Source organism: Piliocolobus tephrosceles, chromosome 2 (genome assembly GCF_002776525.5).
Source record: "Piliocolobus tephrosceles isolate RC106 chromosome 2, ASM277652v3, whole genome shotgun sequence".
NCBI lineage: Eukaryota > Metazoa > Chordata > Mammalia > Primates > Cercopithecidae > Piliocolobus > Piliocolobus tephrosceles.
In genome coordinates, this window is record NC_045435.1 from 6,452,566 (window position 1) to 6,469,813 (window position 17,248).

Here is a 17,248-nt window from a genome sequence, read left to right on the forward strand (position 1 = left end):
TTCCAAGCATTCAAAGTACTGATATGCACTTGCATGTTAAAACATTATAAAGATGCCAAAGAATAGAGAGATGACACTTTTTCTTCCTTATCTTGTCATAGAGTTAGGCTAGTAGACTTCATGGTAGTCCACTATAAGAGGCAGCCCATAATTTAGTTTTCTGGATTGGATATTGAAGCATGCCATTTCACTCTACATCTGGGCCTAATAACTAAAAATACTAATATATCAGCAGTTACTTAGAATATTGTGAAATCTTCTTACTCACAAGAATGGACAATGATGTTTGCCCTTTTAAATGGTTTAGAATAACCATACTCAATAATCACCTAATTAGAGTCATTTTAAATAAAATTAAAAATATTAGCTAATACTAATGTAGAAGTTATAGTCCAGACATTGTTCTAGGTACTTTATTACTTGTATTAATTTACTTAATCCTCTAAACAATATAATGAGGTAGGTGTTGATATTATCTGTCTCTTAAAGAGAAGGAAATTAAGGCATAGCGAGTTTAAGGGACTTGTCCAAGGTCACAAAGCCAGTGTTCAACCCCTGTGCTATAATGCATATATATTTAAATTATTAGAATATTTTACATCATTCAGAGATTTAAAAAATTGGTTTTCTTTGTTGTGCATATGTATGTGTGAATGAGAAAGACAAACATGAAGAATGAAAAAAAGTATTTAAATGGTTGCTATAATTTACATACTAAAAGCCCAGACTTCATCACGACACCATGTATCCATGTTACAAAATGGCACTTGTACCCCCTAAATCTATCAAAATTTATAAAAATTCAAAATTAAAAATGATATTATGAACTTTTCTATAGATCTTTGTACCAATTTCAAATCTTATCTGCTGAAATTCAAAGGAGCTAACTTCAAATGAATATTTAGAAAGTAGCTACTTTATATTAGACAGACTTCTCCATGATAATGTTTCTTAAACCATCAGTTGTCAGCATATTGAATATGTGCCATGTGGCCTGGCTGTGAGTCCATGCAAAGAGGCAGTCTATGAGAGAGACAGAGCTGTAGACAGGAGAGAAATTGAAATTTTAGTGTTTGTCTTATCAACAACTTGTGCTAAATCTTGGTCATTTCACTTTATAGAACAATGTCTGTTTCTCAGGCTTTAGGAAAGCATCAAATGATCAAGAATAGGATTCCTAGAGGAGCAGGAAGTCTACATCTTTCTGTGTCTGTAGCACATTCAGTGAGAGCAGGGGCAGAACGTACTGATCCCTGTGTGTGTTTCTGTCAGGGATATGGCCTAGTGTGGGGTTATCACTTTGGTGCACACTGGCAGTACTCTTGCGGCAAAGATGGACCAGTAGAGGGATGGTGGTGACACTCCCTGACCTAAGTGATATATCCTCAACCCTACCATCATCCCTTACACATTGGCGTTTATAGACATGTAGAGTTTTACATTTTAACAAGATTTTTTACATTTAATTGTCACAATTACCCTACAAAATTTTTATAGAGTGAAATTCTTTGACGTTCACACAACTTAATGAGACTTGTTTATAATTCCAGTCATTAAGTGACAGAAAAATGGAACTATCAAATTAGTTAACAGTCTCTGGGACATTCTAGCAATGTTAGCAAAAGGAAAATTAACTAATTTGATGGTTGTGGTTTATTAGAAAGCAAGAATTCAGTAATGGTTATTTTTTTTACAGTTTTATTTCTTTGAAAAAAGGTTAAATTATGAAATATCTCAGACATAGAGACAAACATTAAGCCTTCTCTGACTCTGGCCCTCTCAAACTTGTGCTCCAGGAGATAATGGTAACTACAGTACGCAGATGGCATTGGAAGGGCATTGAAATCCTGTGTGCACAGCTAGGACAAGGAATATCACTTCTTTTAGAAAGTGCTAGGCACAGATTTTGAGTCTGTCCTAAATATACATGAATTTGTTTAATGCCTACCCAAGATATTTATGCATTCTTCTTTTGCCATTCAAATAATTTCGGTGTAGTTTTGTTGTTTATATTGATAAATAGATCTTGATTTAGTTTCTTGAATATTAGAATTTGTTTACCTATACAAATATTGATTCACTGGATTCATTAAAACAATGAGTCTCTTTTAATGGAAAGTTCTCTACTCTCTTGGAAGATTTACTAAGAATAGCACTGGACTGGGAGTCAAGAGACCTTTTCTTTTTGCTTCTACCTGGCTACTTTGATTTTGGATAAATGACTCAAACAATCTGATGCAATGTTTTTTATCTATAAACTGAGAAGATAGAGGACAACTCATATTTATGATGCCATCTCTATGTGAATGTCAAGTAGACATTTCAAACTCAACACATCCACAACTGAACTCCTGGTTCTCCCATGCCCCCAACCCAATTAACTCTGCTTTTCTATTGGTGGCAACTTTATCATGTCTGTCATTGCAGACCAAAACTTTGTGATCATGCTTTATATTTCCATTTCTTCCACACCTCACATCCAATCCATCAAGAAATTCTGTTGCCTGTAGATTCAAAATATATCTCGAATCTGACCACTTTTCACCATCTTCACTGCCACCACCCTAGTCTGAGCCACCAGCATCTTTTATTTTTATAATAGCTTCTTAACACGTGTAACCCTTTCCCAACTACAGTACATTTTCAACACAGCAGCCAGAGTGATTTTTTATTTTTCTTATTAGTCTATATATTTGTCAGCTAAGGGGATTTTAACATTTGCTTAGAACAATGTTTATCAAACTTTTCTCCCAAAGTCCTCAATGGCAGAAAATATGGGCAGTATAGCTCGGAGATTTTTTTGGTTTGTTTTTGCAAATCCAAACTTCCTTTTCTTTTCTTAAGACTTCATGCACTCTTTTGTATTCTGCTATGTAGTGTATCAGTATGTATTTTATATGAATTGATTTATTTCCTCAAATATCACACAAAATAGAAGCTTTAGAAATGGAGCCAAGTCTACTCTATGGCTTCTGGCAATCTACTGTATACTCTGCATGTGTGTACCACGTTGGAAAGAGTCTTAGAACAAACAAACTTATGGGGTTTATTCAAAAACTTTCAATGAAAACAAAACACCTTCATCATATAGTTATTCTACTATAAAATGATATATTATTTCCTAAAAATCATTGAAAATCATGTGATAAAAACTACAGGGGTAATGGGAATAATAAAGTTAGGGGCACAATACCCAGAGACTTTGTCAACAATACATTTTTTTTAAAAAAAGGAACCTAGTGGTTGGCATGGTGGCTCACACCTGTAATCCCAGCACTTTGGAAGGCTGAGGCAGGCAGATTACTTGAGATCAGGAGTTCAAGACCAGCCTGGCCAACATGGTGAAACCCCGTCTCTATAAAAATACAAAAAAAATTAGCCAGGCATAGTGGCATACACCTGTAATCCTGGCTGCTCGGGAGGCTAAGGCAGGAGAATAGCTTGAACCCGAGAGGCGGAGGTTGCAATGAGCCAAGATTGTGCCACTGCACTCCAGCCTGGGCAACAACAGAGTGAGACTCCATCTCAGAAACAAACAAAAAAGGAACCTAATAAAAATGGTGGCACAGTTTACATGTCCCATGTGGTTAAGAAATACACAAATACCATAATAAATATGTCACTTAACCTTGATGAATTTCTGACATTTGTTCGTAAAATTGGACATCGGAAAGATTGTAGCTTATAAATTATTGCAAAATGATGGAAGGAGAATTATCTGAAGAAGAACGGAAAGTTATAACACCATATGAGGGTGGGTGTGGTTCATAACTCCTGGGTGAACTGAGGTAGCTGGAAGGTGTCTGAAGCGTCGGGCATGAGAGTGCTTGGTGTATTCCTATGTGGCCTCTCTTCCCCTGGGTGCAGTTTTGTTTATTCATCTAGCATTTCTCACAGTGAAATTGAGTATAGGTAAAGGAGAAATCTGCATTATACTCAACTGTCTCTTAATATATTAATCATGTTGAAACAGATTCACAAATAAATAGCATAGCAGAGCTGACTGTATGTATCCTGTATCTCTACTGATAAGTCACTGCCTGTACTAGGTCTAATAGAGGACACCAGATATTCACTATTCTTAGAAAATAAGGCATATAAAGAAATAACAATACATATGAACAAAAATATAAGTGAATTTTGAAAATTAAAAAATGTGTATTCTGCCTGAAACTAGGGCAGACCAGGTTGAAGTGGGGTAGAGACTGCCGACTATGGGAGATGCTGAAGGGGGTGACATGGGGCTAGCTCACATTGGGAGTGATACCATAGGAGTGGCCTAAGAATTTACTCAGCCTATCTTTCTCCAATTGAATATTACTGCTATCCATTAAAATCCTTATTTGCCCATGATTTCCATGGACCACAAAACCAAATATATATATTTTTTTCAGCAAATATTTTATTCTCTTTGGGATGACATATGTCACTACTCCATTAACTCCTGTTTCCACTATTCAAATTTATTTTTATAATTTTTTGAGATTATTTTTGTATTCTCTGTGTAAAGAGATTCTTGTATTTGTTTTCTCCTGCTGCTTTAACTAATTAGTCTAACCTTGGCAGTTTAAAACAACGTAGATTTATTATCTTATAGTTCTGTAGTTCAGAAGCCTCTTCTGGGTCTCAAAGTATTAGCAGGGCTGTGTTCCTTTTTAGAAGCTGTAGGGGAGAATCTGTTTTCTTGCTTTTTCTAGCTTCTACAGACCACCCACATTTCTTGGCTCATGGCCCCCTTCCATCTTCAAAGCCAGCAATGGCCAGTGCAGTCTCTCTCACATTCCGTCACTCTGACTTTCTTCTGTCTCCCTCTTCCACATGAAAGGGTTCCTGGGATTACATGGAGCCTACTGGATAACCCAGGATACTCTGCCTATTTTAAGATCTGCCGATTAGCAAGCTTAATTCTACTTGCAACCTTAATTCCCCTCTCTGGGGATTAAGACATGGACCTCTTTGGGAGGCTAGTATTCTGCCAATCACAGTTCTCTGTAATTTAAATTGCAGACCTCTATGCAAACTCTAACACATCTGCTAATGTGTGTCTTGCACCAAATACTCTGCTATATACTATTTTAAATGTCTCTGCTATCAGTTGCCAACTCTTAAAAAGAAAATTTTCTGCCTGTATTCAGGACCTTACATTCTGTCTTTCCTCTTAGAAACCTCTGCTTGTCATTGTTTCTCTCTTTCTTCTGAGTCTCCAACTTCCTTCTTTACTGACTCTTTCCCATTAGTATTTAAACATGCTCAAGTCCCTCTCATGTTACGTATTTTTTTAAAAGACTGCATTTATCTCCATTATAGCCAGACATCTTGAAAGAACATCCACTTAGCTCCAGTCTCTGCTTAAACTCCTGCCATCTGGTTTTACGGTTACATCCTCAATAACCAGTGCAAGGCTCAGCCTAGGATATGTGCTTACTAAATATTTGTTAAATTAATAACAGAATTTTTGCCTAATCACCCAAGTCTATTATCAGGTCTCTGGTGATATTCTCAGCATAACGACTGCTCTCTGGGATTGTGTGTGTGTCTCAATTGATTTACATTTGTAGTTGAGAATTGTAGTTGAAAATACCCATCATGAATCACAAAGCCAAATATATGTATACACACACACACACACACACACACACACACACACACACACACATATATATATATATATATATATATATATTTTTGCAACAGAGTCTTACTGTGTCACCCAGGCTGGAGTGCAGTGGTCTGATCTCGGCCCACTGCAACCTCCGCCTCCCAGGTTCAAGTGATTCTCCTGCCTCAGCGTCCTGAGTAGCTGAGATTACAGGCACGTGCTACCATGCCTGGCTAATTTTTGTATGTTTTTTAGTAGAGATGGGTTTTCACCATGTTGGCCAGGCTGGTCTTGAACTCCTGACTTCAGGTGATCCGCCCACCTTGGCCTTCCAAAGTGCTGAGATTACAGGTGTGAGCCACTGCGCCCGGCCTATATATATTTTTTTCAGCAAATGTTTTATTCTGTTTGGGATGACATATGTCACTATCCTATTAACCCCTGTTTTATATTTGTTTAGCATTTCATACTTTTTATGATGCTTCTGCATATAATATTAGTTTTTGTTAACACCTTCATGAAATAGGAAGACATGGAGGTGTTCTTGTTTTAAAGGTTAAGTTCTTGAGGCCCAGAGCAACTAAGGTATTTCCCTAAATCATACACAAAGTTAATGATACATCTAGAACTAGCACTCAGGTTTCTTAACTCCTTTCTTTGAATTCTTTTGCTGTCACATGTGATTATAGTAACATATTCAAGAGCAAAGCAAAGTATAGAAGGTCATCAAGGGGAGTAGGAATCTGCATACGAACCTGTGCCTGGCTTGTTTTACAATGTCTTTAAATGTGTGTTCTATGCGGCTGTGAGCATCTTTTGACACAATCCCACCTGAATTCCATTGACATGATTGGGTAGTAGTGGTGAAGAATGAGTAACGTGCTGGATGAACTGAGGAAAGGAGATAGTAAGGGGTCGTATGTTGTAATTATTAAGCTAAAGATCTTAGCTGAACAGCTTCCACTTTGTGATTTGACTTAGAAATGAAGTAGTATTTCTCTTTCCAAACTCAAGACACCTCTGTGTTCCAGTGCTGTTGTGAGTGACATTTTAAAGGATCTCTGCAGGAGGAATACTTAATGAAAACATGTAAAAGGTTTCTTGTTGTTAAGTGTTCTTTACTGTCTCTCGAAAGGAGAGTGGGTGGATGAGGGATTAAGAGTTGGAGTGTAGGCAAGTGATTTAAATGACTGAGAGTTTCCTACTTATCACTATTAAAATAATGTTATTTTGAATTTAGCAAGGTGAAATCTAGTTCAACTGAAGTAATCAAACTTCTCCATTCTAAAAGCTTGCTTAGTTAGAGAATTAACTTAAATTTGATTTGATGTCGGGGACAATTTGACTCACCCCAGGTGAAGTCCGGTTTCTCTGCTACCTCATCCCAACATCCTATTCTAGTTGCTGTGCTGTGCTTTCCTACCTTTGCCTTACTGTGATCCTTATATCTGGTTTCTCTCCATAGGTCTCCAACTGTAACCAGGTTCCCCTTCCTCTTTCTGGGACCTTACACATTGGCTTTTAGCTCATTTGGTTTTTATAGGCCAGTATCATGAAGGCCAAGTGAAACTCTTCTAAAGAGTAGGGATCATGTAAGGGCCATGTTGTGAAGAAGTGACTTGAGGTGAGTAAGAGTGAGGTTTCTGGCATCCAGTGGGCCTTATTTTACATCACAGCTCCTCCATTGGCTTAGCTGTGTGACCCTGAGCAAATCTTAACCTCTTCTAGCATTAGTTTCCTCATCAGTCTAAATGGGAATAGGATCTCCTTCTTAAGGTGGTTGCCAGAATTAAGTTAGTTAACGTAAATAAAGCACTTGGCAGTGTATGACACATGATAAGGGTTCAGTAAATTTAGTTGTAATTATTCTTGCTGTTATTATTGAAAGAGAACTGGATACAGTTACGAAGTTTTGTGTGAGCCTGGTAAAGTTGCTTTACCTGTTTGGACCTTATTTCTTTCATCTATGAAATGAAGGTACTGAGAAGGAGTACTGCCATGTGGACAATTGATAGACCCTATTCAGGCCTGATTATGTTAATGTTTCTTCCGAATGGATCCGAATCCCATTTTTTTCAGCTCCATCTTCTGTAACCCAAGAAGCCTCTTGATGCTTCCTCGTCACTCATGCTGTCCTCTGCTCATCAAAATAACTTGTCCAGATGTCATACCCTTTAGGTTCTTCTAGATGAAACTTAGTAAGCAATTTTATGCAAAAGTACTCTAAATAAACAATACTGATGAGTTTTGTGTAATAGTTTAACATCTTACTTTTTTAGATAGAATTTTTAAAACCAGAAGGATGTTTATGGTGAAGGTTTTTTTTGTTTTGTTTTGTTTTTTTTTTAACTTATGTTTCTCAAATTTTCTACCAAAGCCTGAGTATTTAGAAAACATGCCCCTAGTTGACCCTCCCCTACCAGCTCCAATCATAAAATGTCTTTGAATTATCATATTTTATTTTCATATTCATTTAAACTTTTTATTCTATTCCATAATATAGCCATGTTTGTTATAATATTAAAATGTTTTAAATTATACAGCAGTTCTTATTTAACTCCTCACCTGTTTAAGCTTCTAGTAAAACTGATGCCTCAAAATGTGTGCCATGTTTATCTCAAGACTTTGAGTACCTCTGTAATCTAATTGAGAGCAGTAGGGTGATCTAAAGGTGTGGCTCTGAAGATGTGACTTAGTGGGCACGTCACAGACCTGGGCACATCTATGAGGGAGATATTTTTGACTGTTGATCAAATTACTTTAGGAAGTTGACTTGGTAGCATTGAAGAGAGTTTTTATTTATTTTTTTATTTAGAGGCAGAGTCTTCCTCTGTCACTCAGGCTGGAGTACAGTGGTACAATCTTGGCTCACTGCAACCTCTGCCTCCTGAGTTCAAGTGATTCTCATACCTCAGGCTCCTGTAGCTGGGATTACAGGCATGTGCCACTACGCCCAGCTAATTTTTGTGTTTTTAGTAGAGACAGGGTTTCACCATGTTGGCCAGGCTGGCCTTGAACTGCTGGCCTCAGGTGATTGACCCACCTGGACCTCCCAAAATGCTGGGATTACAGGCATAAGCCACCGCGCCTGACCTGAAGAGAGTTTTTAATTGCTATAAGTTGAAAACAGACAATCATCACTGATCCAATATCTTTGAAAAGGTTAAGGGAATAGCCCTTTTCCTCTTAGGACATGTGTACAAACTTGAAAATTCTAAAATATTCCCAAATCACTGTAATCTAACTTTTATACCTTTGGGATATGTGAAAATACGGACTTGTGGAAACCTGTTTTCTTTCCTTTAGGAGGAGGGGCTTTCTCAAAGTATCTTCTGATCTCTTCTTTGCTTGCAGTGCAGAGTGGCATGGTAACACGACAGCTAGGATACCTGATACCTGTTAGTAATGTGGCCTACAGCAAATAATTTCTCTAAGCTTGATGTTCTTTACATAAACAGGTTTTATGATTTCAGTGATCTCTCCAATGAGATCAGGTGGGTGGCTTTATGTTCCTTCTAGCAGCCACTACTTTCTTGTCTATGCTACTTGTCTCATCTGTAATTATTGACTTAGTGTGTATAATTTCTATAAGACTGTAATCTTCATATACCATGGGTGTTTTACTCACAATTATATGCCAAGTATCTTCTACATTGCCTGACACATAGTATTCATTTACCCCAAAATATATTTTTAATGCCTACTAAATGGCAGGTATTGTTTTAGGCACTGGAAAATATAGCAGGAATATATTAGTCAAGGTCTTCAATCTCATGCAGTTTAGATTCTTAATACATTCCTGTTCAATAGAACATCTATAGTGATGGAAATGTTCTTTACCATCTTGCCTGGTATGATGGCCGTTAACCACATGCAGCTATTAAGCACCTGAAATGTGGCAAGTGTAAATGAGGAACTGAGTTTTTAACTTGGTTTCATTTTAATTAATTTAAATTGCTACACGTGTCCACTGGCTACCATTTTTGGGCAATATTGTGCTAGAGGACTAAGGCATTAGAGACAGAGATAAATAAGAAGATAAGTAAAATTTCACATAGTGATAAGAACTGAGAAGAGAGAAAACAGGGTGATGAAAAGATAACTAGGGAAGAATTCTAGGTAGGGTGATTCTAGTTGAGTATGCATCAACAAATGTAAAATAAAGGAATTATGAAGTTTGAATTTTAAAAACTTTGCTTCTTGGTACTTTTACTTGGGAGCCCTTAATTGGTGATCTAGTGTTTTCCTTTTTGGAAAACAACTCCAAAATCCCAAAATAAACCCTCATGTGTCTGTCATTTCATTAACTGCAAACACTTTTTTTTCTAGCCCTGAACTGTCTTCTCCAGTTCCTGTTGGTGATACTTCAACATTGGGAGGTATGCTTTTGTGTCTTTATTCACTTTTCTTTTTAAATTATTTATGGTTTAAGACAGTCTCACAAAAAAGTACTTTTTTTTGTGCTAACTTTTTAAAAATATCAGATTTCTCTATTTTTATATGTTGTTCAAAATTCTCAAGAAAAAGTAATTTTTAAAAATTTATGGCATAATGTTGTCGGTACCTAAAAATCCTTAATCATTAAGTATATAATACAAGTCAGAACACCACTGAAAACAAATGTATGAGCTAAGGAATTATTTTAAGGCAAACACTCTGTAGCTACCACTAATGTTAAAACATAGCCATTCTAACGCCACCATTAGTCATTCATCCTGTGAGAGTTTCCCAGAGTAAGGATTTTCTTATTGCGTTCTGTGGTATAGTTTAACATGTTCCTTTGACCAGTATATTTCTTGTAAATTGGTAATTCATTTCTTTATTTTTAATTTAAAAAAACCCACAAACTTCTCTGTGTTAGAAATTTCAGACATCTACAAAAATAGAATAACATAAGGTCCAGTTTTAACACTTGTCAATTCATAGCCAGTTTCCAACCTTTACCCACTTCCCCTCTCTGGTACAGGAGTTACTTCTTTTAGTATATGTCCCCTTTACCAGATAGCTCCTTAAGTATAGGAATGTTGTCTTTGTGTCCGTAGTGTCTTGTGCAGAGTCTGGCATACAGTAGGTGCTCAATATATGCTTGTTGAATGCACCACAATTATTTCTTGTTCTGAGAAGACGTCATACCGATGTGTCTTGAGGTTAGAAAGTACCGAATTTCCAGGACAATAAAGCAAACTATTTATGGGAATGGTTTTTGAAGTCAGTTCCTTATTTCCTGATAGGAACTCTGACTTAATCAGGGACTGAATTCATGCATATGTTTTTGCTTTTCTTCTTAGACGCTGCTCTCAGTGTTCCACATCCAGGGGTGGACTCCTATGAAGGTGCCTCAGAGAGCAGCTTGGAAAGGCCAGAGGAGAGTGTGAGTGATGCTCTGTTTTGTTACTTAGTTTCTAACATGGAGCATAGAGATTAAGAGAGAGTTTATCTCCCATTGCTGTAGTGCCCTGTTAGAAAAATGACGTGAATTCTAAAACCAGTACATTAAAAACAATTTTGAGGTTCCTTGGAGAACTGAGTAAATCTGCTCTTATTGTAGAGTTTTTGGTGAGAGAGGGCTTCAAATTATAAATGAAATGGACTGTCATTGAGGTAAGCCCACTGCCTCTTGTGGCCTCTGTGCCATGATTTACTATGGTGGTTTTGCCTATGTTCTTCTAACCCTTAATAGACCAGATCTTAGCTCTTCAGAGGGTAAAACTATACATTTTATGTAGTTTAAAAGGCAAAAAGTACCATGCATTGTGAATATACCATAATTAATAGAAACCTGTCCACTAAACAACACTAAATCCTATAGCTGAGTCTCTCTCACAAAAGATATATACAGATTAACAAAAAAATTACACATTGCCCAGGAATATAGAAACATTTTGTTAGATATTTAAATACTGCATTTAAAAAATTAGGGGGTTCACAAATGCTGTTTTTTAAACATAGAGCAAACTCTGACAAAACATAGTCACTAGGAAGATGCAATTTAGTTATCTTGCACCTTCACTTCCCAACGTGGACATTTTAACTTACATGAAATCAGGTTAAGTCGCTCCACTTTGCCTCATCACCCTCCCTGTCACTGAACAAGTCTGGTGGTAATCCCTGAGTGGATACCTGAATCAATACTTTTATGCTAAGTACAGCCATGTTCCAAGTACATGGTGCTAGCAAATACTGGCATTTGATAAATATTTGTGAATGAATGAATAAAAAGTGATACTGTAGCTTTGAACTTGGGGCAGAATAGCTATGATTTAGATCTGAAAACATTTATAGAATGAGATAGAATTCACTTTAATGGAAATTAAGGAATTGTATGCAGTCAATTGGAACCTTAATATCCAAAACAGAGGATTTAAGCGAATTTATAGAACCAGTAGGAAAGCACAACAATATAGAGATACCTAACAAAAATTAGATTGCCTGTAGCTCTGGTTCAAATGAAGCCCAAGGTAGTTTTATTGTGCAGCTATTTTCCTAATGCATTTTCCCATCTACTCTTCTAGAAATTATATACCATATTTTGGTTCTGTTGGGAATTATCCTATAAATTATAATGTGTATTTAACTTAACAAATTTTAAGTTTTTCAATATCTTTATTCTTATCCCGAGCAATGTAGAAACATTAGAACATTGTAATTCAAATGATCATTTTGCTGACCTATATGCTACTTTTCAGTATTTTTGTTCTTTCCCTTTTTTCATTCTACTAATTAGACTGTATTATATTCTACTTATACAGCTAAAATTTGTTTAAGATTTACCCAGATGTTTACTATTTAATTTAATTTAATTTAATTTTATTTATTTATTTATTTTTTGGGTTGCTGTTTTTTTTTTTATTATTATTATACTTTAAGTTCTAGGGTACATGTGCATAACGTGCAGGTTTGTTACATATGTATATATGTGCCATGTTGGTGTGCTGCACCCATCAACTCATCAGCACCCATCAATTCATCATTTATATCAGGTATAACTCCCCAATGCAATCCCTCCCCCCTCCCCCCTCCCCCCTCCCCATGATAGGCCCCATTGTGTGATGTTCCCCTTCCCGAGTCCAAGTGAGCTCATTGTTCAGTTCCTACCTATGAGTGAGAACATGCGGTGTTTGGTTTTCTCTTCTTGTGATAGTTTGCTAAGAACGATGGTTTCCAGCTGCATCCATGTCCCTACAAAGGACGCAAACTCATCCTTTTTTACGGCTGCATAGTATTCCATGGTGTATATGTGCCACATTTTCTTAATCCAGTCTGTCACTGATGGACATTTGGGTTGATTCCAAGTCTTTGCTATTGTGAATAGTGCCGCAATAAACATACGTGTGCATGTGTCTTTGTAGTAGCATAATTTATAATCCTTTGGGTATATACCCAGTAGTGGGATAGCTGGGTCATATGGTACACCTAGTTCTAGATCTTTGAGGAATTGCCATATTGTTTTCCATAATGGTTGAACTAGTTTACAATCCCACCAACAGTGTAAAAGTGTTCCTATTTCTCCACATCCTCTCCAACACCTGTTGTTTCCTGATTTTTTAATGATTGCCATTCTAACTGGTGTGAGATGGTATCTCATTGTGGTTTTGATTTGCATTTCTCTGATGGCCAGTGATGATGAGCATTTTTTCATGTGTCTGTTGGCTGTATGAATGTCTTCTTTTGAGAAATGTCTGTTCATATCCTTTCCCCACTTTTGGATGGGGTTGTTTGTTTTTTTCTTGTATATTTGTTTTGAGTTCTTTGTAGATTCTGGAAATTAGCCCTTTGTCAGATGAGTAGATTGCAAAAATTTTCTCCCATTCTGTAGGTTGCCTGTTCACTCTGATGGTAGTTTCTTTTGCTGTGCAGAAGCTCCTTAGTTTAATTAGATCCCATTTGTCAATTTTGGCTTTTCCTGCCGTTGCTTTTGGTGTTTTAGACATGAAGTCCTTGCCCATGCCTATGTCCTGAATGGTACTACCTAGATTTTCTTCTAGGGTTTTTATGGTATTAGGTCTAATATTTAAGTCTCTAATCCATCTTGAATTAATCTTCGTATAAGGAGTAAGGAAAGGATCCAGTTTCAGCTTTCTACTTATGGCTAGCCAATTTTCCCAGCACCATTTATTAAATAGGGAATCCTTTCCCCATTTCTTGTTTTTGTCAGGTTTGTCAAAGATCAGATGGTTGTAGATGTGTGGCATTATTTCTGAGGACTCCGTTCTGTTCCATTGGTCTATATCTCTGTTTTGGTACCAGTACCATGCTGTTTTGGTTACTATAGCCTTGTAGTATAGTTTGAAGTCAGGTAGCGTGACGCCTCCGGCTTTGTCCTTTTGACTTAGGATTGTCTTGGCAATGCGGGCTCTTTTTTGGTTCCATATGAACTTTAAAGCAGTTTTTTCCAATTCGGTGAAGAAACTCATTGGTAGCTTGATGGGGATGGCATTGAATCTATAAAGAACCTTGGGCAGTATGGCCATTTTCACGATATTGATTCTTCCTATCCATGAGCATGGTATGTTCTTCCATTTGTTTGTGTCCTCTTTGATTTCACTGAGCAGTGGTTTGTAGTTCTCCTTGAAGAGGTCCTTTACATCCCTTGTAAGTTGGATTCCTAGGTATTTTATTCTCTTTGAAGCAATTGTGAATGGAAGTTCATTCCTGATTTGGCTCTCTGCTTGTCTGTTACTGGTGTATAAGAATGCTTGTGATTTTTGCACATTAATTTTGTATCCTGAGACTTTGCTGAAGTTGCTTATCAGCTTAAGGAGATTTTGGGCTGAGACAATGGGGTTTTCTAAATATACAATCATGTCATCTGCAAACAGGGACAATTTGACTTCTTCTTTTCCTAACTGAATACCCTTGATTTCTTTCTCTTGCCTGATTGCCCTAGCCAGAACTTCCAACACTATGTTGAATAGGAGTGGTGAGAGAGGGCATCCCTGTCTTGTGCCAGTTTTCAAAGGGAATTCAGCTGCTTTCCTAATGTGTGTCAGGTTATGCGCTCCATCTGATAAAACTCAATTTCTTTTTTTTTTTTTTTTTTTTTTTTTTTTTTGAGACGGAGTCTCGCTACGTTGCCCAGGCTGGAGTGCAGTGGCGCGATCTTGGCTCACTGCAAGCTCCGCCTCCCGAGTTCACGCCATTCTCCTGCCTCAGCCTCCCGAGTAGCTGGGACTACAGGCGCCCGCCACCTCGCCCGGCTAATTTTTTGTACTTTTAGTAGAGACGGGGTTTCACTGTGTTAGCCAGGATGGTCTCTATCTCCTGACCTCGTGATCCGCCCGTCTCGGCCTCCCAAAGTGCTGGGATTACAAGCGTGAGCCACCGCGCCCGGCCAAAACTCAATTTCTTAAACATGGCTTGAAGGGCTTAAGCTATCTCACTTGAGTTTTTTTGTAAAGTACATTTGGAATTTGCAAGAATATATGAGTAACTTTAACACATCTCTGGAAGTAGTTTTATATAATTAAAAGGAATAAAGTTAATTCCCTCTTATGGAATAATCATCATCATTGTAACTACTTTATTGATGGACAGAACTTGGTATTGAGCAAATGGCCTTCCTTTCCCTGACTACAAATGTAATTTTCAGTCCTAGAAAAATAAAGGGGAAGGCTAGAAACTTTTTTTCTATGTAAACAGCCTCCATATCCCATAGAGCAGATATCTGAATATTAGGAGATGGCCTCCCACACTCCCTCCATCTGTGTTGACCTGGGTTGTATAAACCTGTGGAATATGTTAACCCAAATGAGCGCATGGACTGCCAAGTCTGTTTACTCTAGTTTCTCCTCTGAGAATCCTTTTACCACTTGGGAATATACACTGGGAGAGACCTCTGGATGAATAGCCGTTAGTGGGAAAAGCACTGGCACTGAGAAATCTAGAGACTTGGCTGCTTCCAGTCTGTTTTTTTTTTTTCTCTTTTTTCATGTGTCCTTGAGCATTTCACTTCTATGATCCTCAGTTCCCTCTCTTTAATAGGCATGGTTATACTACATGTGTTCTTGAGTCCTTCTAAGTGTAAAATGTGATAATTTTGTTATGTTCATATACATGTGCATGCTCAACCCTTCTTCCCAACATAAGATTTTTACAAGCCAAAAGAGGGCCTCATAAAGCACATGAGCCTTTGGCAAGACAAGAGCTGGTGTTTTTACTTAACTTTTTTGCCTTTCACTTTCTGGACTTTAATTTCTTGTCTTCCATTTCTCTGGAAGTAAACTCTTGTTCTATCTCTGTTCGTGAGGACTCAGAATAACTTAGACCCTCTAGGCAGAAATATGAACCAGCTTTATGTCTATTTGGTGCTAAGTTATGTAGGAGCACTCTGCACACAGGTCAGCAATTGCAAGCCACCTCTACTAAATAGAGTTATGTAGGGTTAATTCTACTCCTGGTAATTGCATGGTGTTTTCTGAGACAGTGTATTGCTGTCACCTGGGCTGGAGTGCAGTGGTGTGATCATAGCTCACTGAAGACTCAAACTCCTTGGGTTCAAGTGATCCTCCTGCTTCAGCCTCCAGAGTACTATAGGGATGTAATATAGGAGTGTACCAAGGCACATAGTTATTTTTTTATTTTATGTTTTTTGTAGAGACAGGGTCTTACTCTGTTGCCCAGACTTACATGCTCTTAAAGTTTACTAGAAAAATACCAGAAGTCATCTCTCCAATTAGATCTTCTTTTTCTTTTTTTGTCCTGAATCATGAAACATGTCTTCTTATCCTCAGGTGCACTTCTGTTAGGAGATTCCCCAAGAGGGAATTTTGTGTCCTGAGATCTTTCTTTCTCTATAGGTTGTTTTGCAATTGTATCTAGTCATTTGATGATGGCCTCTGGCTTCCTCTTTCTTTACAGATGCTTTGCTTTTTCTCTCATACATTTCACTTCAACAGATTCAGGAGATTTGGTTATTAGACTCCAGTCTAATTCCTAGATATATCTTGCTTCTATTTCCTTTCTATTTTTTTTGGTCAAAGCTGCATTGCCAAAAATGTTGGCTAACATTGCATCATATACTTTTTATCACTCTCCTTTTTCCTTTCCAGATTTTTATTTTCCGACTAAATTTACATTTAGCCAGAATGATATCATTTTTGGTTCATGTTGTTGTTTTAAGTGATTCTCATTCCTTATTTGCTGGGCATTTATATTTCATTTTGGATTGTCTAATCACTTTTTGACAGAAATGACTTAAACTTTAATGGATTTTTAAATGAAGTATATTATAAAATGATGGCACCTTTGCGTAATATCACTCATCCAGGGTCTCAGCAGTAACAGAATCATCTAGAAGAATCTACTAATGGAGATGTGCATAGGGTTAAGGGAGCATAAAAAGAATGTTGAGGTATGCAGAGACTAACAACAGTGGGAAGCAATTACCACTACCATCCATTGGATTACAGAGGAAGGGAAGGAAGTGCTGTTACCAGAGCCCATTGACAGCTGGAGCTGTAATTGTGGAGGGAGAAGCACAGCTATGCTAGACACATAGTACTGAGGCTTGGAGGAAGCAGGGAAGAAATACCTTGACCTCTCTTCCCCCTATCCTTTGATCTGCTTATGCTTCCCATTGGCCAAACTCAAACAGAAAACAAATGCAAGGCAGCATTTGCAAGGGTGGTACAGATCACAGGGGTCAGCCTC

At 37.4% G+C, this 17,248-nt stretch overlaps 1 protein-coding gene across 1 annotated transcript in view; it reads left to right on the forward strand.

Annotated features, from left to right (window-relative positions):
* The window catches only part of IMPG2 (interphotoreceptor matrix proteoglycan 2), a 77,868-nt gene that overhangs the window by 34,593 nt on the left and 26,027 nt on the right, over window positions 1-17,248 (forward strand). Inside the window, exons 5-6 of the mRNA XM_026457039.1 lie at window positions 9,929-9,978; window positions 10,888-10,974. Of these exons, the coding sequence (XP_026312824.1) occupies window positions 9,929-9,978; window positions 10,888-10,974 (137 nt within the window). The remainder of the gene's footprint in view (window positions 1-9,928; window positions 9,979-10,887; window positions 10,975-17,248) is intronic.